The 23,648-nt window shown below is 32.5% G+C and overlaps 2 protein-coding genes across 7 annotated transcripts; both read right to left on the bottom strand.

Annotated features, from left to right (window-relative positions):
• Positions 1-9,136: 9,136 nt before the first annotated feature.
• LOC129911056 (uncharacterized protein K02A2.6-like) lies at positions 9,137-14,536 on the bottom strand. 3 transcript variants are annotated; one of them, XM_055988700.1, is made up of 2 exons: positions 14,433-14,536; positions 9,137-14,376 (listed from the first exon to the last, which is right to left on the bottom strand). In XM_055988700.1, the coding sequence occupies exon 2, from the start codon at positions 14,083-14,085 to the stop codon at positions 9,910-9,912; it is 4,176 nt and encodes a 1,391-aa protein (XP_055844675.1). In that variant the 5' UTR covers positions 14,086-14,376; positions 14,433-14,536; the 3' UTR covers positions 9,137-9,909. The 3 variants fall into 3 exon arrangements, with proteins under 3 accessions (XP_055844675.1, XP_055844677.1, XP_055844676.1); XM_055988702.1 differs by having other exon boundaries at positions 9,137-13,712; positions 13,794-14,458; XM_055988701.1 differs by having other exon boundaries at positions 9,137-14,099; positions 14,211-14,458.
• Positions 14,533-22,065, bottom strand: LOC129911069 (uncharacterized). Of its 4 annotated transcripts, XR_008771595.1 has the most exons (4): positions 21,898-22,065; positions 21,164-21,845; positions 19,647-19,777; positions 19,269-19,577 (listed from the first exon to the last, which is right to left on the bottom strand). XR_008771595.1 is itself a non-coding variant. In XM_055988728.1 (3 exons), the coding sequence occupies exons 1-3, from the start codon at positions 21,924-21,926 to the stop codon at positions 14,548-14,550; spliced, it is 780 nt and encodes a 259-aa protein (XP_055844703.1). In that variant the 5' UTR covers positions 21,927-22,065; the 3' UTR covers positions 14,533-14,547. The 4 variants fall into 4 exon arrangements, 3 of the variants coding, with proteins under 3 accessions (XP_055844703.1, XP_055844702.1, XP_055844701.1); XM_055988728.1 differs by lacking the exons at positions 19,269-19,577; positions 19,647-19,777 and adding an exon at positions 14,533-14,616; XM_055988727.1 differs by having other exon boundaries at positions 19,269-19,777.
• Positions 22,066-23,648: the final 1,583 nt, after the last annotated feature.

Here is a 23,648-nt window from a genome sequence, read left to right as displayed (position 1 = left end):
AAAAAATACCTGGAAAAATATTTCTTAGAAGATACCAGTGAGCTAATCAATACTGACATCTTCAACCTTCACCGCTTTATTAAAAGCTCCAACTGGTTTAATTAGTGAGGAATTTCCTCACAAAATCATGGTATCACAACGGACCAATAAATGGTCTAAGTGTGTCAGTTGTTTTCCTGACAGCCATTTCTACCTAACCTAACCTAACCTAAACAAAAATTTTTCTAACGCGATGTTGCAACATTTACTTGAAGCCTGGGCCCTATTTCATAGATGATACATCACATACATTACATACATCATACATTAAAATTTTTTTCATACATTACATACAATTTTTTGTTTCATAGATTTCATTGGAAGTAATTTATAAAATCTATTCTGTTGTAGTTGATGTATTTATTTTGACATTTCGTTTGAATGAATTGTGAGGTTAGGTTTCGTTGGAGTGTAGGAAATTTGTTTTACTGACTAACCAAAACGAAAAGTAACAGAAACTTGCGTGTCATGATATTTAAAAATAAAACAAGAAAAGACAATGAATTATTATTTTCTTTGCAAAAATACAAAATATATTATGTGCATATTCCTTATGATGAAATTATGTACACAAAACTGCCATTTTTATACTTCTATTAAGTAAAAAAATTTTGTTTACAGCAAAATGACTTGCTGTATGAAATGTATGAAAAATTCACACAAAATGTATTAAAACAATGTATGATAAATTTCTATGAAACAGTATCATACAACATTGGAATACTTCCAGTCGATTCTCCGTTCATACACTGATGTATGACAGTTCTTCATACAAATTTTCTATGAAACAAAAATAATACATCAGAACTGTCAATATCATACAATGTATGTAATGTATTATCTATGAAATAGGCCCCTGGTACCATTGACTTAATATATATGGACTGCTAGAAGCATATTCAGGTTGGTTCCACTTGTTTCTTCGCGATACTAGCGCCCTAAAAAAAAGCGGAGAATAAGTGCAACATTTTTGACGAAGTGCAAAAGGAACAAATATAGAAAAACAGAGAAAGCACTACCTTTTAACGACATATGTCATTCACTAAAAGTTTCCTCTTTTCGCCGTTTAAGGTTATACCGCTAGTAGAGCTAGAAAGATGTGGAATCATTTTTTTTCAATTTTTGTATGGAAAAGTCAAACGACTAGCAGTCCATATATAGTAGGTCAATGCCTGGTACGCTGCTCGCGCTAAATTTTAGCTCCCATACAAATTATCGAAAATTTTTAGCCGAGATAAAATGGATCCCATACAAGTTATCGATAACTTGTATGGGAATTTTATCTCAGATAAAATTTAGCGCGAGCAGCGTACCAGGCTTTAGGCCGTGTGCGAATTGCGTTAAAATGTTGGTTAAAATATGACGTTTGGTTAAAATTTGACACTAGCATGGTGAATAAAATGGGTTAAAATTTACCCAGCTGCGGAGCAGGGTAAAATTTGACACTAGTGGTTAAAATTTGACGTTTCTCAAGATAGAAAGATCAAGATAGATTTGAAATTATTTTTGTTATAATGCGTTGATATTTTAAGAAATGTTAAAATTATTAATACAAAGTACTTCCTCAAATTAATATTCATCTTGAAATAATAATTTGAAATAATTGTTTGTTTGTTTTTTATTTTTTATATTTCTATTTTGTTGGCAGCTGGAGAACTACGAATTAGTGTTAGAAGACTGAATTAATAAATTTCTTTTTGATCATAATGAAATGGGAATTTATCGATAAAATAAAAAAAAAGTATGTGAAATTGAGAATTTCTTACATTTTCATACTAGAATATTTAACTTGATATATTTTCAACTGGGTTTTGTTAAAAAAAATAGTTAATTGAACATAAGAAAAACCATTTTTGAGGGTAATTTTGTTTTATCTTGAGGGAGTTTTATTCAAAGTAGTACCAAGAAAAAAGTCCCATTTAATACATTTTAACCCAATTCGCACAGCAAAAAAATAAATTTGATCCCTTTTTTAACCAAACGTCAAATTTTAATCGTTGTAGAAATTTTAATCAACATTTTGACGCAATTCGCACACGGCCTTAAGCGTTTTGTTACAATTATTTAATTTATGAATTGGCTTTGGCTTACGAAGTTTTTTGTATGTTCTGAACACAGGGTGCCCCAAAGTTTAATTTCGAACAGTTTTACGATTTTGTTATTTAAATTTTTTTTTATAATAGCTCGTTGAGGCTAGGGCAAATCGTCCCATTTCTACGTGAACCACGTATCTACACACCAAATTTTGTTCTGGTTCTTAAAAGAAATATACATTTTTCGTGAAATTAAAAATATGATTTGAACAAAAGGAAATCAAGTTATGTTTAAGACATACCTATTGATTGAGTTTTTTCTAAACAAAAATCCTTTTATCTATTCATTCTGAAAGTTTTAAAGCAATGTTTAAGAGGAATATATCGTGGGCATGGCACAACGCCAAAACCACGAATCTTCAAAATTGTAGTTTTGAGAAAAACGGCTTCAAAGTTTTGGAAATTCATGCAATCTTATGGGAACTCGTGCGACGGAAATTGATATTTTAGGCTTTTAGGCAACAGATGGATGATTGCAGTCGAAGCAGTGGATAGAGGGACCGATAACAAGTTAAATGACGCATTAAAGTGAAAATGTCCAAAAATGCAGATTCGCGGTTTTGGCTTTGTGCCGACGATATATACAATGGTTTTATTGTGTTTTCGTTTTGTAAAAAGATCATTTTATTTTTTGATCTAAATCTGTCAAAAAAACAATTTCTTATCTATTCAACTACAATTAAGTATTTAAAGTTTAATTAAATTTTACGAAACTCACCGCGTATTTATAAGAAATATTTAATTTTATTTCTTCGCCCCGACGTTTCGAAGAACTTTCAAACTTCGTGGTCACGGGATTACAATGTTCTTCAAAACGTTGGTTGGGGCGATAAAATGATTGATAGCCGCGAAAAGCATGACTTAAAATCTTATACAATTAATTAACAGCTTTGAACAGTTCAAAAATTGTTTTTTTTTTCTATAGTGTTTTCGTTTGCGAAAAAAATCTATTTATTTTTTGATCTAAATCTGTCAAAAAACTGTTGATGGGACTACTAATATCATCACGTGAGTTCTTATTTGTCCTATAAACCAAAAACTTAACTTTTCAGTAGAGCGTTTTTAAACTTCAAAGTGGTGATTTGTATGTTTTTTGAAAGATTAGATATTTTCCCAACAATACATAAAGCAATCTGCATGTTTTGGTTTTTCAATATTTATTTAATTGAGTTTTAAAAAAAAGTAATAAAATGGACATAGGACACCTGTCCATATATAGTTACAGACACATGAAAAACCAAAGCTAAAAATTTTTTCTCCAGTGGAATTTACACTGCCGCTCATCTGAATAGGTTCACATTTTAGTTCATTTTACATTTGGCCTGTCTTGGTATTTAATGCAATGGCACATCTTTTTTATGTATGTAACGAGAGAACATCTTTATGCGCTTAGTTTAGGAGAAAAAAATTGTCTTGGGGCCTACCGTTCTTCTCACACGGTAGCTAGACCAAATCTAGTCATAAAATCAAGCATATTTTTTGGCTCATCTGAATAGGTTCAAAAGCAAAAATGTTAATAAATGATGAGTTGCATGGGTCTGTTGGACTCAAAATTGTGTCTGTCAATAAATCTGATTGTGTATAACCTGTAAGGATGAAAACGGGTCGTGAAAAATCTTTAGGCGCGGAAAAAATGTGGAAAATAAAAGAAGAATTTGAATTAGACTGAAACCAACGATGCATTGGGACAAAAACAAACACAAGTTAAAATTTAGTAAGCAGTTATTTGCGCAATATCCAAGGGTATAGAAACAACATTAAAAGTCGATGTAACTCAGTCACAACATGGGCCGATAGATGTGCAATGATCAGAATAGCATGACTTCGAGCTAAAAATTAAGCTGAAAACCGGTATAAAATGCAGTTTAACGACGGCAAAACGGGTTGTCAGAAGTGGTAAACATTTGAGGAGAACAAAACCTCGCAAAAATTATCACTTTACAAACCACGAACAGAAACTCACCTCCAATAGTAAAAAAAACTCTGTTTGAAATTGCAGATAAAAAGTTTTGTATGAGGAAATAGCAAATTCGACTTTCACGACAATTTTTTTTTTATTGGAGGTGAGTTTCTGTTCGTGGTTTGTAAAGTGATAATTTTTGCGAGGTTTTGTTCTCCTCAAATGTTTACCACTTCTGACAACCCGTTTTGCCGTCGTTAAACTGCATTTTATACCGGTTTTCAGCTTAATTTTTAGCTCGAAGTCATGCTATTCTGATCATTGCACATCTATCGGCCCATGTTGTGACTGAGTTACATCGACTTTTAATGTTGTTTCTATACCCTTGGATATTGCGCAAATAACTGCTTACTAAATTTTAACTTGTGTTTGTTTTTGTCCCAAGAATCGTTGGTTTCAGTCTAATTCAAATTCTTCTTTTATTTTCCACATTTTTTCCGCGCCTAAAGATTTTTCACGACCCGTTTTCATCCTTACAGGTTATACACAATCAGATTTATTGACAGACACAATTTTGAGTCCAACAGACCCATGCAACTCATCATTTATTAACATTTTTGCTTTTGAACCTATTCAGATGAGCCAAAAAATATGCTTGATTTTATGACTAGATTTGGTCTAGCTACCGTGTGAGAAGAACGGTAGGCCCCAAGACAATTTTATTTCCCCTAAACTAAGCGCATAAAGATGTTCTCTCGTTACATACATAAAAAAGATGTGCCATTGCATTAAATACCAAGACAAGCCAAATGTTAAATGAACTAAAATGTGAACCTATTCAGATGAGCGGCAGTGTATATTGGATATATGTAGAAAGGAGACAAAAACAGAAAAAATAGGAAACCAAATATTTTTATTGAAATCAAAACTCAATACATTTTTTATTTGAGTTTAAAAAAATAAACAAAAATATAATACAAGGGTTTTAGTTTAGAGACAACTCAATCAATATGTCTTAAACATAACTTGATTTCCTTTTGTTCGATTCATATTTTTAATTTCAAGAAAAATGTATATTTCTTTTAAGAACTGAACAAAATTTGCTGTGTAGATACGTGGTTCACGCAGAAACGGGACGATATGGATGATGTCCTTCTTTTTTGAAGTGAAAACTTCTTTAGTATCGTAGTGATTTGAAACAAGATGAAACGAAAACGCGACACGAACATTCAACTTGTTATAACTTTTTTGTTTTAATAGATAGATGAATGAAATTTGTACTGTAGATAGGTAATTAAATAAATATAATTGTACAAAATTTCAATTAATTTCATATTCAAAATTCTGAGATAACGGTAAAAAGATGTTCTTTTCCTACACACGTTATATCTTTTGATCTAGTGCACATACAAATTTGATTTAACTTTAATACGAAAATGATTGTTTTCAATAAATTATTTTTATACCTTTTGCGCATTATAAAAATTTAAGTATGGCTTTATTCTTCAGGAAATTACAAGCTTTTTAATGGTGTAATTTTTTTTATAGCTTTGCATATCAAAAAATCGATATATTGATAAAAGAATACAATAAACGTATTTTTTCGGCTTTTTTTGTAAAATGTGATTGACTACAAAAATTTATTACTTTTGAAGTGAAAACTTCTTTAGTATCGTAGTGATTTGAAACGAGATGAAACAAAAATAGACCGGTCGATAATTTTTGAAACCAAAAAAAAAACATAGTAGGATGAAACCCATTGGAAAAGGAGGTGAATATGATACAAATGAAAGGAAAAATAAATAACGGGCGAACCGAGTTCGGGAAGTGGGTGGGTTGAGTTTTTAATGGTAAAAAATGGTATATATGGATTTCCGTCAAAACTACAAATCCTATAGAAAAAAGTTGTATCGCAAAGTTGTAGGTAATAAAAAGATCTACACCTTTTGTATCAACAATTTTTCACATAACCTCAAAATTTATGTGAAAAATTAAAAAAACCGAGTTTTTGGTTTTTTATTTTTATCTTTTTCAAAATCAAAAATTTTTCTACGAAATTTGGTGAAAACATACCTTATAATGTCCCAAATACACTGTAATTTATTTGATTTAAAATATTAATTTGTTTATCTTATTTTGACTTAATACCAAAAAACACCCTAATTTTCAATCGAAAATTCACGTGTCAAAATATCAGCTTTTTTCAAAAAGTCGGTGGGATGGTGTAAAAAAAATTTACATGTAACATTGATAAATCTTACGTTTTTTGAGTAATTAAAGTGTAAATTTGAATAAATAGGCCAAAATTGTAAACAATGATAAACATTTTTTTTCGAATTCAAGCTTTTTTCATTTTTTGAATTTTACGAGAACATGTTCTACTATAGAACATGTAAATTTGAATAAATAGGCCAAAATTGTAAACAATGATAAACATTTTTTTTCGAATTCAAGCTTTTTTCATTTTTTGAATTTTACGAGAACATGTTCTACTATAGAACATGTTCTCGTAAAATTCAAAAAATGAAAAAAGCTTGAATTCGAAAAAAAATGTTTATCATTGTTTACAATTTTGGCCTATTTATTCAAATTTACACTTTAATTACTCAAAAAACGTAAGATTTATCAATGTTACATGAAATCTTAGGTTTTTTGAGTAATTAAAGTGTAAATTTGAATAAATAGGCCAAAATTGTAAGCAATGATAAAAAAAATGTTCTATAGTATACTAATGTAAATTTTTTTTACACCATCAGAAAATAGACATTTTAACGAAGGAATTGCCCACCAACTTTTTGAAAAAAGTTGATATTTTGACACGTGAATTTTCGATTGAAAATTAGGGTGTTTTTTGGTATTAAGTCAAAATAAGGTAAAAAAATTAATATTTTAAATCAAATAAATTACAGTGTATTTGGGACATTATAAGGTATGTTTTCACCAAATTTCGTAGAAAAATTTTTGTTTTTGAAAAAGATAAAAATAAAAAACCAAAAACTCGGTTTTTTTAATTTTTCACATAAATTTTGAGGTTATGTGAAAAATTGTTGATACAAAAGGTGTAGATCTTTTTATTACCTACAACTTTGCGATACAACTTTTTTCTATAGGATTTGTAGTTTTGACGGAAATCCATATATACCATTTTTTACCATTAAAAACTCAACCCACCCACTTCCCGAACTCGGTTCGCCCGTAATTTATTTTTCCTTTCATTTTTATCATATTCACCTCCTTTTCCAATGGGTTTCATCCTACTATGATTTTTTTGTACTTTTTAATGTTTTTGAAGGCATCGACACTGGTCTAAAAAGCGATAGGAAAAATCAACTTTTTTGTTTTAATAGATAAATGAATGTAGATAGGTAGTTAAATAAACTATAAATGTGCAAAATGTCATTAAATTTAATATTCAAAATCCTCAGATAACGATAAAAAGATGTTCTTTTTCTAAACACGTTATATCTTTTGATCTAGGGCACATGACAATTTTATTTAAGTTTAATACGCATGCTGATAATATTAAATTTCATTTGATTGTATCAAAAACGTGAAAATACCTGAAAACACGTATGGAGATCTGTTGCCGATGACCAGCCACCAGTGTATTAAGTACCGTAATCTCAGTTTTAAATTTCGAGATGGTTGACTTTAAAAAATTCTTACTTTTTTTGTAGGCATGGTAGAAACATGATTGAAAACTCAAATAAAATAAAAATTTATTTTTATTTAAATTTATTAGGTTGTCATATAAAAGATATGGATTTAAAGGTGATGGAATAAAAAAAGGTACATTTTTTCGAATTTTATTTTATTTTATTTTATTAAGAAAAATAATTTTTAAGGTTTCACTTCTACCACGGGTGAATTGCACACATGACTTTTTTAACTTCATTGGATATAGGACATGTAAGAACAAATTTTGCATAATTATAAAGCCAGTATTTGTCCTACCATATACAAAAACGTATATAGGACAAATTAGCATAAAATTCACCGAACAAATTTGGGCTATAGGACAAATTCATTTTTTTTATCTTGAAAACTAAAAGAGATAGGACGATTCTGATTGCAGCAATCGAAAGAGCGTGGCCGAAAATATAAGATGGCATCCCTACTAACAATTTTGATTCTATAATGCTTTACAGAAGCAACAATTGCATCTGTAGGACAAATAAAAACTCACGTGACGAATTGTAGTTGAACGGAGCAAAAATTGTTTTTTTTTTGACAGATCAAAAAATAAATTGATTTTTTACCAAACGAAAACCATTACAGATTTAAGCTTAGTACGCAGCTGAAGCGAAACGAAATTTTCCATACAAAACCACTGAAATGTAGTTTATTTTCACGCATTTTGCGTTTAAGATTATATTTATAATCTTTCCACACCTTTAACAAAAAAAAAAAAAAAAAAAAAATACGTACGTAGGCAAGAAGGTACCAATGTATCTAAATGTTATGTTTAAAGGCTTGGCCACACTGGAGGGTATGCGGTAGCGGTACGGGTAGCGGTGAGGGTACTTGTATGAAAAAAATTCTAAACTGACACATCAACGTTCAGGTGTGGAAGTTTTTTAGTACCCTCACCGCTACCCGTACCGCTACCGCATACCCTCCAGTGTGGCCAAGCCTTTAAGGCTTGGCCACACCGGAGGGTATGCGGTAGCGATACGGGTAGCGGTAACGATATTTGTATTAAAAAAATTCCACATCTGAACGTTGATGTGTCAGTTTGGAATTTTTTTCATACAAGTACCCGTACCGCTACCGCATGTACCCTTTGGTGTGGCCAAGCCTTTATGCTTTAAACATTGACAGCCTTATTTATTAGATTTCACTAAACAGCTCTAAACGGCTAAATAGTTATACAATGAATAAAGTTTTATGTAGCCTTTATGCAACGTTACATAAATTTCTATTTATAAAATATTTTTTTAGCAATTATAGTTATACTAGGTTTGTGTCCAAATAAGTACTAAAAATGAAAAATCTGTCAAAATAACTCCATCTGATTTGAAAATAAACAAAAAAACGTGAGCGAAAGTTCTTGATGTCATATAAAGAAGAAAATCTAAAAAAAAAACACATTTCATTCCAAAAAAATTACATAAATTAAAAAGAAACATGCATAAATCATTTTTTCTATGTAAAAAGAAAAAGATGAAAAGAAAACCCACATTTGTATATGTACATATGTAGGTACTGCAGCCAAAAGTTCTCACATCTTATATCAGGAAAAAATCTCGAAGAAACACAATTTCTTATATTTTGTTTCAGTTGATTACAAAATTATAAATATAATTCAAAAAATAAATTCTTCAATGACATAAAAAAAAATATAAATGATTGCCGTGTTTTCTTTTTCTGAAAATTATTTGATGTTCAAATGACATTTAAGCAAAATATATTCTTATTCAAGCTTTAAACAACCTAAAAACGCGTTTAGAGTATACAAGCTCTATTAAACGTTGCATAAAGTTTATAAATGACAATTTTCTGTTTAAAGACATTATAAAGAGTACATAATGCTATGTACTGTCTATGATGAGTTTATAAATAGGGCTGTAAATTTATTAACAAATTAATTATTGGGTTTTTTATTTAAACAAAAGCTTAATACTATTAATATTTAATAATACAATATGTAGGTTAGATATACAATATACTTTAATTAACTTAGGATGGATACGTCTAGTCGCCTTGAGATCAAAGATGACAAGGAGGCTATAGGCTAAAGTCAAAGTTCAGAAGCTCATGGTTAACGAGGTTATGTAATGGCTGATGCATTTCCGGCTAGTTATTGGCAAGTTGGTATTATTGTTTCGTGTGGAACTAATGAATGCATTCAGATACTTCATTCCTCCCTCGTTATTTTCAAGGACTGTAACACTGTGGAGGTCTTCTACTTCGAGTTGACCGGCGAGGTGATTGCGATTGTGAAGAGCTTGGAGTATTATGACCGACCTCACTTTCACTTAATTCGTTTTCAGAGCTGCTGTCCTGAATTATGATTGGTGATTGCATAGCCTGTCCGGGCTGTTGTCGAGTCAAAGATGATGAGCACGAAGGCGCCGATGCTGCATTTTCAAGAATAGTGGGACTCACAAACGTTGGCTGTAACTGATAATCATGATTGTCTTGAGCAACCTGCTCTGGTGCTCTTCTTATCTGGTTTTGGTGTCGTCTTATAACTTGATTGGTTTGTGACAACTTGATGCAATACATGTTGGAACCTATTTGCCTCTGGATTCTGCCGTGAATCCATTTAGGTCCACGTGAGAAACTTTTAGTATAAACCGGTTGATCTATCTGAAATTTAGAAATAGATTTTAGTTCATTGGTATTTGCCTTATGTGGTTTAATAAGTTCTAAAAGAATTCTTGGTTGTCGACCATGCAGAATCTCTGCTGGTGACTTATTGTTATTTGCTGGAGTAGTCCTGTAAGTGATCAAAAATTTTAAAAGACCTTCATCTTGATTTATCCCCTCGCTACAAATTTTTCTCAACGCAGTTTTGAAAGTACGAACACATCTTTCTGCCTCTCCGTTAGACGCAGGATGAAACGGTGCTGATGTGAGATGACAAATTCCATTTTCTGAACAGAATCTTCGGAACTCCTCACTCGTGAATTGAGGTCCATTATCACTTACAATGGTTGTTGGAAGACCTTCAATCACGAATATGTTTTTCAATGCTCGAACTGTTGCTGTAGTCGTTGTAGAATTCATCTTAACTATATAAGGAAATTTGGAGAACGCATCCATACAAACCAAGTACATTGACTCCATAAATGGACCCAAAAAGTCAAGATGTATCCTCTGCCATGGTTCTGTAGGTAGTGGCCAACTTTCAAAAACTTTGTGGCTGCTCGAACTATTTTCTTGACATGACGTGCAGCATGCTACAGTCTCCTCAATGTTTTTGTCTATGTCCGGCCACCAACAATAATGTCTGGCCATTTGCTTCATGCGAACCGAACCCCAGTGGCCTTCGTGAAGCATTTGTAGCATTATTTTGCGAAGTGTGGTTGGTATGATCACTCTGGTATAATCAGTTTGAATCAGGAGTACTCCTTTGTGTATCGATATTGCTAACCTGCGGTTAAAAAAAGTTTTAAATTCTTTACAGCTATCAGAGTTTCTTTCTGGCCATCCTTCGGTGACAAACTTGATAACCTTTTGTAAGATTTTGTCGCGGTTAGTTTGTTTTTGAACGTCTTCGAAAAGAACTGGTAAGTTGGAAGTAATTTCTTCAAGTTGTAAAGTGGTTTCAGGACCATCTTGTTCGATTTCATCGAATACCAAATCAGGGCCTTGTGGAAGTCTCGATAGACAGTCAGCATTCCCATGTTTTTCAGTAGGCTTATACCTTATCATATAGTCATAAGCCATTAATATTATGGCCCATCTTTGGAGTCTTTGCACTGTCATTACAGGTAACCGATGATGCGGATGGAAAATGCTAATTAGAGGCTTATGGTCTGTAAACAGCTCGAACTTCCTGCCATATACAAATTGGTGGAATTTTTGCACCCCAAAAATAATAGAAAGTGCCTCATTTTCTATTTGACTGTAGTTACCTTGAGATTTGTTCAAAGTTTTTGAAGCATGGGCTATGGGATGTTCAGTTTCATCGGGAAATCTGTGGGACAGTACGGCACTGATCCCGTATGATGAGGCATCAGTTGCCAGCAACAATGGTAATTTATCATTAAAATGAACAAGATTCGTTGCTTTAATTATTTCCGTTTTAAGAAGTTGAAAACTTTTTTCACAACTGTCATCCCATTTGAAGGGTGCACCTTTTCTTCGTAGGTTATTTAGTGGCTTCGAATATTCGGAAAACCTATCTAAGAATTTGTTATAGTAGTTTACTTTCCCTAAGAAAGCTTGAACCTCTTTTATATTCCTTGGACGTGGCATTTGCTCTATAGCCTGAACTTTTGGCTTATTTGGTTCTATTCCCTTTGCGGAAATCACATGGCCTAAATACTCTATATTTGTTTGAAAAAACTGACTCTTCTTTAGGTTGCAATTTAAACCAGAATTCTTTAGAGCATTCAAAACTTCGTTTAGCGCTAACATGTGTTCTTCAAAAGTTTCTCCAGCTATTATTATATCATCGATATATACCGCTGTATTTTTAATTTGTGAAAGCTTAGCTTCCATCAGCTTTTGAAAAATTGCTGGACCAGATGATACTCCGTAAGGCATTCTCTGGTATTCTAACAATCCTGCCACCGTATTAATTACCATTAGTTTTTTCGATTTCTCGTCTAACTCTAGTTGGAAATAAGCTTCACTCAAATCTAATTTCGTAAATATTTTTCCTCGCTTTAATCTATGGAAAATCTCGTCTATACTGGGAAGGGAATAACGTTCGGTTTCAATTTGGCTGTTAACTGTGACTTTGAAGTCTCCACAGATTCTAATATTTCCATTGGGCTTCTCAACGATCACTATGGGTGCAGCCCACTGACTACAAGCAATTGGCTTTAGGATTCCTGCCTCAATTAACCTATTTAACTCAGCTTTTACTTTATGGACTAAAGCAAAAGGAATTGGACGTGGTTTGAAATATTTTGGCTTGGCATCTGGCTTCAAAACCAGCGTAGCCTTAAAATCAGTGCACTGTCCTACTTTTTGTGAATCGAATACTTCTTTAAATTTTTCACAAATTTCTTTGATGTGATCTTCATAATTTACATTAATTAAATTTTGTTCACATACCTGATTTACGTTTTGCTCTACACAAAATTTCAATTTATCGAACCAATCGATACCCAGAATATTGCTGCCTTCTTTTGCCTTTGTAACCAGCAACGGCAATGTTATTTCCTCTGCATCCAGTTTTACTTTAACGGATAAAGCTCCTCTCAGTGGTACCTGATGATCACCATATCCCTTCAGCAACTTGTTGGTTTTACAGCATATCGGCCTTCCTAACGCTTCATACCCAGCTTCTCCAACCATTGAACAAGTAGCGCCTGTATCTAACTGGAAGTCTAAAGAAATTCCATTAACTTTTATGGTTACAAAAAATTTATTACCGAAACGCTTAATACCATTGTTTTCTGCAACCATAAATACCGATTCGATCAACTGCACTCTATCTTCTTTTTGCTTACAGTCTTTTACAATGTGCCCCAATCGTCCACAGCCCCTACAACGTGCTTTTCTAAATTTGCAGTATTTCCAAGGGTGGTTACTTCCACAACTTTCACAGCATATGTTGTTATCCGCTTTTTGCTCTCCCTGCACTTTTTCGTTATATTTACCTTTTTGTTTCACCGGTTTGCTTTTTTGTATTCCTGCATTTTGGCTTGGATATTTTTTTACATGTTGCACCACTCCAAGTTGTTGAACGGTTCCTTGACATTCGGTGGAATTGCCCGTTATGGTGTGAACTGCAATTTTAGTAGCTTCGAATGTTTCGGCTATTGTCTGAATATCTTCTAGTGTGGGGTTCGCCTTTTGCAAAGCAGCATTTCGGACCTGATCATGTGGTGTGTTTAGCACAATGACGTCACGAATGAGATTGTCAACGTAGGGATTCGTACACTGCTCCTTGTTGCAAATGAAACTGCAATTTCTGGCTATTCCTCTCAGTTCAGCTATCCAATCTGCATAATTTTGGTTCGCCTTCAGTGTCGTGCGAAAAAATTGAAACCTGGCAGCTAAAATGTGAGTTTTCGACTTGTAATGCTCCGAGAGTTTGGTTGTTAGCGACTCATAGCTCTCTTCAGCTAGCAACTTACCATCACAGAGTTTTTGAAGTAATTCAAACAATTCGGCACCCATCCAAGACAGAAAAAATGCTCTTTTGTCTTCAGCCTTCACCATGTTGTAAGCCACAAAATGTTGATCGATTTGACTTTTAAATACGTCCCAGGTGTTATTTGATCGATCAAATTTCGGAAAAACCGGCACATGTGTGGGAGTTGAATCATTTTTGGGTTTCGCAAATTCCATGAACGCTTCGATAACTTTTTGCTGGTTTTCAAGAATTGTCTCAAATCTGGTGAAAAAATTATCCATACTCGTCGCCATTTGTTATGTTTATGCTTTAAACATTAAATTTATTAACAAATTAATTATTGGGTTTTTTATTTAAACAAAAGCTTAATACTATTAATATTTAATAATACAATATGTAGGTTAGATATACAATATACTTTAATTAACTTAGGATGGATACGTCTAGTCGCCTTGAGATCAAAGATGACAAGGAGGCTATAGGCTAAAGTCAAAGTTCAGAAGCTCATGGTTAACGAGGTTATGTAATGGCTGATGCATTTCCGGCTAGTTATTGGCAAGTTGGTATTATTGTTTCGTGTGGAACTAATGAATGCATTCAGATACTTCACTAAATCTTTTTTATTCTACAATGAACTTACATTTTTCCATCCGTCCACAGTTCTTATAGGTGGTCCACACGAATTTAACTTTTCCGCCAAGTTGCTCCAAAGTTTTTTTGATTTGGCTTTAGCTTGGCTGCTTGGTAAATAATTCTTAGCCACACCTGGGTTGTTTTCCATAAAACGAACCATTAAATTTATTTGGCCCGTCCTTGTAGCTGGCCTATTAATGAAACAAAATAATTTAATTATTGATTTTCACTCATAAATTTATTATTTATAATTTTATTTGCATTCTTGGAGTTCCAGACATTTTTACCGGCAGACACAATTATATTTTGACAGCTAAACGAAAACGACAGTATTCAAAGCTTTTAATCTACTACTTTTTTTAAATTTTAATTTAAATGACAAAATCTCACTAAGAACATTTCAACCTTGGATTTGGTATGCCAATCACTTCAAAACTCTCACAAACAACGAAGATATTGACCTTTAATGACCGTGTGTTTATTTATTTATTTATTTAATCCGTTAATAGCCTAACGTTAGAATTTAAAACTATTTATGTACATACAATTTTAATAATAAAATGTTTACCTAAAAAATAAATAATAACTATAATATGTTAAAAAAGTTTTCTTTAAATGTTTTGCTTTTGACATTGTCGTTTACAGATGAGATCAAAAAGTAATATTTATTGAAGACTGAAATCAATTGATTTAATGGGCTATTCACACCATAGTTTGTTCTGCTGAAAATCGGACATAAAGGCAATTGTCTTCTTATGCATAGAGGAAGGAATACCTTCCTCTATGTTCTTATGCTAGTTTGACTATAGCTGAAATTTAGACGACACAGAGTTGATGGACATATTATTAAACCATTGATTAATTTGACAATAAAACAAAGCTGAATATATTTTCTATGTTGTAAAAGTGAAGGGAGATTTATAAGTAAGAGTCTGTGAGAATAGGGTGGGTGTATGGATCTTTGGGACCATGGAAGAAAACGAAGGCAAAAACGCAAAAACCTCCTCTGTATACCTTCAAGTCTATTTATATGAACAGAATAGTAAGGAGCCCATATTACGCAGCCGTATTCAAGTACAGGTCTAACAAAAGAAATATAAAGAAGCTTGAAGACATAGGGATCACAGAAATCACGAGAAAATCGTTTGATAAAACCAAGAATCTTATTAGCTTTTTTTACTATAAAGTTATAATGGTCAGTAAACGTCAACTTAGTGTCAAGAATAACTCCTAAATCAGAGAACTCGGAAAGTTTACAGAGAGAAGAAGAATCTAAAATATAATTATAAGTTATAATTGTTTTTTTTTGCGTGAAAAACACATAGTTTTACATTTGTCTATATTCAAATAAAGTCGGTTAATATTGCACCATTCCCTAAATCTATGTAGATCTTCCTGAAGCTGTGAGCAGTCATTAATTGAGTTTATAATTTTGAAAATTTTAATGTCATCAGCGTAAATTAAAACAGACGAGTTTTTTATAATGGATGTTATGTCATTTATGTACAAAATAAATAAAAGGGGACCTAAATGGCTACCTTGTGGAACACCAGAGCACAGTGGTACCGGTTTCTAAGAAGGGCGGCCATAGGGGATTATGGTTAGGATAGCAACAAAATATACTTGAATATGTGTGAGAATATATTTTTTCAGCAATAAAAAATGAATTAATTTAATAACAATTGTTTTATAAAGAAATCTTGTATATATTTAATAACAAAATGTAAAAAGAAGCCTTGAATCTACATACAAACAAATGATAAGTTATTTTTTAAAATTATTTATTTGGTTTTTTTTTTTCAATTTCAGTCATAATTTTTATGTTACATTTCAGATTTAAAGCTTGCTTAATATCATATATTTTTATAAAAATATGTGCAAAAACTTAAGGAAAACATAAAAACTTAAAAAAAAAAAAATTTTTTTTTGAAAAAGTTTTAAATATGAGAAATATGGGTAAAATTGAAACAATGAGTGTGAAAGAGTCAGTCGTAGCCCGTCGCACTTATTCGCAGACAGATTCAATTGTTTAAGAAACTACACGTGCTAGAGAAAATTTATGTATATGAATCATGTATTTATATTGATGACAACATAGTTAAAAGTTTCGGTAAAGTGAGAAGAAAAACAAAAGTATGGAATTTGAGCCTGTCCTTTTCTAGTCTGTTTTTTATTGAAAATTTTAAATAAAATAGAATTGTAAACTCTTTAAATAAAGTACATACCTTCAACTTTAAGTCCCATAACAAAAAAAAAACTTTAAAAATAATTTTAACCGAAAAATACACTTAAAAGTTTAAGTTGATTTGGGACCAAAAATAAAGCATTGAAATCAGACTTTTTTCGACAACTTTTTATGGTCGATATGAAAAGTTCCGTTATTTTCTCAAAATGTCTGTTATGCTATCTTAAAGAATAGGCTTTTTATAACAAATATAACGAAAAATGACGTCATTATATTGACATCGATATTTCGGCCTATGGCCTACTACGGAACCACTGTGCAGAGTTGACATGAAATTGGTCCGATTGCTCATTTCTGAAAGTAACAGTATAACTTCTATTCTTTAAATATGACGAAATCCACAGTAAAAATTTGTCATTAAATCCTAAGGCCTTTAGTTTGTGGACTAAAGTCTTGTGGCACAATTTGTCGAAGGCTTTACTAAAGTCTGTGAACACACAGTCTACTTGCTTCCGGTTTTCAAAGGAATCAAGGCAAAAAGAAGTAAAATGGAGCAGATTAGTAATAGTTGACTTATTTTGGACGAAGCCATGTTGATTGTCGCAAATAATTGACTTGCAGTTAAAAGATAACATGCTACAGATAATGGACTCAAATAGTTTAGGAATAACAGAAAGTTTGGCAATGGGTCTGCAATTCGTGATTTCGTTCTCTGACCCTTTTTTGTGAATTGGACTTATAAAAGCATTTTTCCATAGTACTGGAAAGATTGAGCACCTCAGAGATTCGTTGAATAAAACATAAAGAGGATAGGATAAATACGATACGCATTTTTTTAACACACATGATGGTACACCATCAGGGCCAGGGCTAAAACAGTCGTCAAGTTCTGAGACATTTCGAATAATTAATTCTTCACATATGGTAAAATTAAGTGAGCTAAGGTGTGGAAAATTTTGGGAAGGAAATAATGGAGGGGTAGTTTGACAAGAAGAAGGAACATCAAAAGCATCTTTGAAGAAACTAGCAAACATGTTCGAAATCAATTTTGAGTCATGACTTGATGTGTTGTTATATGACATAGAGTTAGGGTAGTCGTCAGAATTTCTTTTGCTTTTCACGAAGTTCCAAAAGTTTTTTGGGCTCTGTTTTAACTCTTCCTCAATTTTACAAATATAGTCTGAATAAAGGGTGTTGTAGTCAGCAAACATACATTTAAGTTCGGAGTAAATTCTGAAATCAACATCCGCTCTGGTTTAACTAAACTTTAGCCAAGCCTTATTTCTTTTATTTTTCAAGTTTTTCAAATTAGTGTCAAACCATGGTGGAATTTTAGAATAATAGCAAGACTTTCGTAATGGTGTAGTTTCGTAAAAACAAGTAAATAAAAAACTATAAAATTTAAAACACATATGATCAATATTTCGATTTGAGAGCATTTGATTCCAGTCAACATTACACAGCAAATTAATAAGTTCGTTAAAATTACATTGTGTCTATTCAGTTGACGCACACAAAAAAATGCATTTTTCCATATGTGACGCTTTGTAAGAGAACACGAAAAAAAATAGCGGTACTTTGTGAATTATTCTTTCTGATTTGTTTTCTCAACATCACAAGCTAACGGTAAGCATCATGAAATGATTCATGAAAGCTCAATCTTAGGAAAAAATGGACAAAATATTTTTGAAAATTTGTGTGCTTATTCAGTTGAAGCGGAGTGTATTTAATATAAGCCCAAGCATATGGAAGAAGTCTCATAAAAATTTTATAAACGCCGACGACGCACGTACAGATGCTACATTCCACTGAGCTGAGTGATCCAAACAGGTGTGTAACAGAACTTTCTTTCGATTTTGATATCGTACTTAACTGGGCCAAGGAAAACTCTTTGGTTTTAAATGCTGGAAAATCAAAATCTATTGTTTTCAGAACCTCTTTGAATCCAGTTTCATTAAATTTGCTGAATCTTGATGGCAATATAATTCAATATGAAAGTAGCGTTAAAGTACATACTAGGTTTCTATTTGGATGAAAAATTATCATGGGAAATTCATGTAAACAGCTTAATCAGAAAAATTACTTTCACATTAAGAAAACTATTTTCGATAAGCGATTATTTACCTCTCAAGGTTCGCTGGAAGTTATGCAAGGCCCTCGTTTTTCCATTCTTACTCTATGGCTCTGAAGTTTATAGTGGCTGCAATTTGAGTTTACTTAATAAACTTAAACTTTGCTTTAACTCTGCTGTGAGGTATGTTTTTAAAAAAAGAAGGTTTGATCATATTAGTGAACTTGTAACTAAGTTTCTTGGCTTATCTTTTGAAAATTTTATTAAAATGCGTTCAATGATTTTAATTTTTAAAACTATTTAAACTAAGACTCCTTCATATATCTTCAACAGCACTACGTTTAGCGCACTTCGACTTCATCCAACGAACATTAATACAGCTCCACATAGAACTTACATTATGGCGCGTTCCTTCATGGTGCGTTCTGCCAAATTATGGAACTCTTTGCCTGATCATATCAGAAATATTTCTAAATCAATTAATGTTTTTAAAAAAGATATAAGTCTGTTCCTCCAAGACACCCACAATCATTGAACTTCCTTTTTCTTGGCATATCTACATCTTTACCTAAAACAAGTTTTTTTTTGCTATTTTATTCCTTTTTAAAAAGTTTTGTATTTTAATATGAATTGATAAATTAGGGCTAAGCAACATGAGCGATTATAATTTAATTTATTATACAATATACCTACATACATATTTATAAAGCAAAAGTTTTATATAAATTTATTTGAATTTTTATACTAATGTATACATTTCTTTTGCTATTCATATAATAATTATTAACTTTAGTTTATAATATAATTTTTTGTTTTTTTTCTTTATTGAGACATTGTACCAGCACCAAGCAAAAGCGTCAATAGAACTTTTATTTGTTCCAAACCATGCCGTGTTTCTAAAAGCAAAACAAAATCAACCATAAACAAACAAAAGCTGGATCTTTTTGTCTTATCAGGATTAAAACCTATTTTATAACCAAATTCTTTTGCAGCCGAGATTTATGAATGGTCTGGCGCATCATAGGTATCAGAAGTCAGTTGTTGTTGTAATTATTGAGTTCATTAAACACGTACACATACATATATACACCCACATCTGGAACAAAATAAAAAGCTTCAGGATAATCAATTCAAGCGTCAAAGCCAAGAGAGGGAAATTCATCGCAGTTGACTTGGAGAAGCATGTTGAAACTCTTAACAAAGAAAATCAGAGGACTAAACGAAAGCATACAACGAAGTGCAGATGATTTGGAACGTTTGATTGAAACCACGTCAATTCTTATTGTTTGTTCTCTGCCTTTTTGCTGACATGATACTCCTGAAAAACTGTATATGAATTGATATACAATGCACAAAATAACAAAACCATGTGCAAAAAAAATTTAACTTCGATTAACCGGCTCCCAGAGGCCATTAATGTTTTGACAGCTGAAAATGTTTTATTCACCTCACTAGTGTCAAAAATTTTACAAGATTTAACTATTTAACTAAGGCCGTGTGTGAATTGCGTTAAATAGTGAGCACCGTGTAAAATTTTTGACATTAGTGAGGTGAATAAAAAATTTTCAGCCGTTAAAAATTTATTGGGCTCTTGGACTGGGACCTGGTTAAATTTTGTTTGCAGATGGCTTTGTTTTGTTTTTTTTTATTAAAAAGGAGTTTCATAGCAAAAAAAAATTATTAAACAAAAAGCCATCTAGCTGAAAATTTTTTATTCACCCCAATAGTGTCAAAATTGTACACGGTGCTAACTATTTATGGCAATTCACACACGGCCTTAAGTCGAACTTTTTACATTAACTTATAGCGTTTTCGTTTGGGAATTCTTAGAACTGTCCGGGACTGTCCGATCCGGAATGCCAAACGATCAGAGTTGTATACTATTTTTTGATTCTGAAGTTTGGGTTTCTTTGTATTTGTGAAACATCAAATGCGAACGTCTGATGAAAATTTTGTTTTTTTTTTATTTTTTTTATTATTATTAAGTTATCTATTTTTTTTTTTGTTTTCTTCACTTTATTTTAATATAGTTTAAAGTTTGTGCATAGTTAAAAATCTAAAAATTGAGAAATGAACAACAAAAAATGACATTTTATTACTTTGACGTCTTTAGTGTGAACATGTGTGCGTGATTCTGGTTTTGATTCTGCCTCAAAATTCAGAATCGATTTTCTCTTCTTTTCAGAATTAGAACTGTCATTGAGTGCCAAACGAACATTTTCAGAATCGTTCGGAAGAATTCCGGAGAGTCCCGGACGACCAAACGAAAACGCTATTAGTGACCTCTTTGATGATCTGTAAAGGTCCTAGGTTGCGTTTTAGATCTCAAAAAAAAAAAAAAAAAAAAAAAAAATCGACTCATAGATCATTCTTCGAGGACATCATCAAGCCATTGCTGGATTCCTTCATGGTTTTCTTCACCCTCTGCCGTTTTAACATTACTCATTGCAGTGGGTGGTGTTGAATTCTTACCCTCACTTACTTGCCTATCATTAATGCTAATCTTAGCCACTTCATTTGTTGTAAGGCTCAAAAGTTCATCCAACTCTTTGTCATTATCGTTAACCACCTTTTCATTACTAGCTTGAGAATTAACTCCTCTAGCCGAATTACGTTGTGTTCGGCTGGAAGTTCTTCTGCTTTCAGTTTGTTTCCCCTTATGATTGCTTTCATGCTCCTTTACAACAATTTGGTATTGTTTTTCTGCAATTTCTGCAGCGCTGTTCATACCTTTGAGTTGAGATTTCGAGAACCACGATGAAGAAAAATCTAATCGCTTATAGAAAGGAATTGTTTGAAGACCAGCGTTTAGAAGATTCAAGTCCAAAGTAAAGTATTCGCTTGCTTCAGTCTTCTCTAACAGCATGTCTTCCGAGTCCCAATTTTTCTCAGAGCTGAATTGAAAATGACCTCCAACAGAGTTCGGCATCTGAGTTAACAACTCAAAGTCTGCAGCACGCAATTGTTCATTTTCGATGTCAACCTCCAATTCACTGTCTATTTCCTTGGAGGGCCATGGCATTGGTCGTCCAGTAAAACGATCGTCACTGGAATCAGCAACATCGATAACTCCTCTAATGACTTCGACTTGTGAACTCGAGGATCCGTTGCCAGTGCTTTTGCGATGGAAAGATTTCTTGTGGTGTTTCATACTAGAACGCTTGCTGAAAGACCAAAATTGGTGAATTTAATGTGGACCTTGGTGATTGTACTTACTCCTTGTGTCTATTGTCTTTGCCTTCCATTTCCTTGAGCTTTAAAATATATAATTTTCAGGAAGTGATTTGTTTATGTTTTGCGTTGCCGTGGGATTTTGATTTCCAATATAAATTCTCTTCTCCTGGAAAAAATTGAGTCAAAATCAGCAGGTGGAATAGTGCGTTCGATAATTTAACTAATGGGTACGTTCAGATATATTGGGCACGTTCAAAGAGCTAACATAAAGCTATCGGATAGCTTTTTGTTGTTGTAAACAATGTTAAAAATTAGCAAGGAAACGAACCATTTTCTGTCAAAAAATAATCTGAAGGTATCCCAGAATTTCTGGTATACCTCAGGTTTCCGAGTGATCAGCTGATATACATTTGGCTTTTTTTTATTTTGATTACTTTTCGGGCGATTATTCAGCTTCAAAATAAAAAAAAATTGCAAGAAATAAAGTCAAAGCGATTGTGCAAGTACTATTCAACAATAAAAAAAATGTAATTTGCTCAAAAGAAAAAGTTTCCTCTTCTCAATATTTACCTACATATTTTTTTAGTAGCTGCTTGGGCAAGCTATCTGGATACCTCTTTGTTCAAAAAGATATTCCAGATACGGGTATCCCAGATAGCCTATCCGATAGGTGTTTGAACGTGTCCATTAATTTTGTACCTAATCGTCGCCCCAGAAATGTTTTGTTCCATTGGGCTTTTAAGCAATCTGTCTTTGTCTTTTTCCTTTCTATCATAAAGCCTGGCTCCCATACAAATTATCGAAAAATTTTAGCCGAGCTAAAATGAGTCCCATACAAATTATCGATAACTTGTATGAGAATTTTATCTCGGCTAAAATTTAGCGCGAACAGCGTACCAGTAAACAGTTATGATAGAAAGGAAAAAGACAAAGACAGATTGCTTAAAAGCCCAATTGTATATATATTTCTATAGTACTATCATGAAGTCGTATTCAGTGGCGTATCACGTTTTTATTTAGCTGATTTCATCATAATGTACATGATTAAGCCTGGTACGCTGCTCGCGCTAAATTTTAGCTCCCATACAAATTATCGAAAAATTTTAGCCGAGCTAAAATGGATCCCATACAAATTATCGATAACTTGTATGGGAGTTTTACCACAGCTAAAATTTAGCGCGAGCAGCGTACCAGGCTTTAACTAAAACTTGTTCGTAAATCTTAGAGATTTAGAGGCAGCACAGATGCTCGAGCCCCCTCCAAATTCTGAAATGGCTGTTTGGGTTTGTTTGAGTAAGAGCCTTAGCTGACGATGAGGATTGTGATAATTTTTTTTTTCGGATTTCAGTCCAATTCCGAATTCTTTAGATAATTTTTTTAGTATTTTGACGTCCAATTACATCACCGTTAAATTTTTGCAAAACTTCTTATGCAATCTCAAAACGCCGTATTTGATCAAATATTTACTTATTTTTTAATAATATTTTTCTCAAAGATATTGGAAATAGAAATGTTTGATACATATCTCAAAATCTAAGTGGTCAAAAGGTTTCCTTAATGTCGTTTTCTATTGACTTTTGAGATTTTTGTGTAAAATTCTCAGATTTTCCACTGCAAATAGAATATCAAATCTAGTTTTGTAGTTGTGTGCGAAATCTGTGCGTATAAAAAAAATAAAACAACAACAAATGTTCAGACAAATGTCAAACAGAGGTATGTGTGTGAAAGTGCGTGTGTTTGTATGCGTGAATCTTGATAAAAATCCAGAATCAGATTCTTGAATCTCAGATTCA

This window comes from Episyrphus balteatus, chromosome 2, assembly GCF_945859705.1.
Source record: "Episyrphus balteatus chromosome 2, idEpiBalt1.1, whole genome shotgun sequence".
Lineage (NCBI taxonomy): Eukaryota > Metazoa > Arthropoda > Insecta > Diptera > Syrphidae > Episyrphus > Episyrphus balteatus.
The sequence above is the reverse complement of the archived record's forward strand: the minus strand, read 5'-3'. Positions and strand labels throughout refer to the sequence as shown.

Excerpts from the sequence above, each read along its gene's own strand:
- LOC129911056 (XM_055988700.1), bottom strand. The coding sequence starts at position 14,085 with ATGGCGACGAGTATGGATAATTTTTTCACCAGATTTGAGACAATTCTT.
- LOC129911069 (XM_055988726.1), bottom strand. The coding sequence starts at position 21,926 with ATGGAAGGCAAAGACAATAGACACAAGGA. Across the intron at positions 21,846-21,897 it reads AAAGACAATAGACACAAGGA|CAAGCGTTCTAGTATGAAAC; the intron begins GTAAGTACAATC and ends TTGGTCTTTCAG.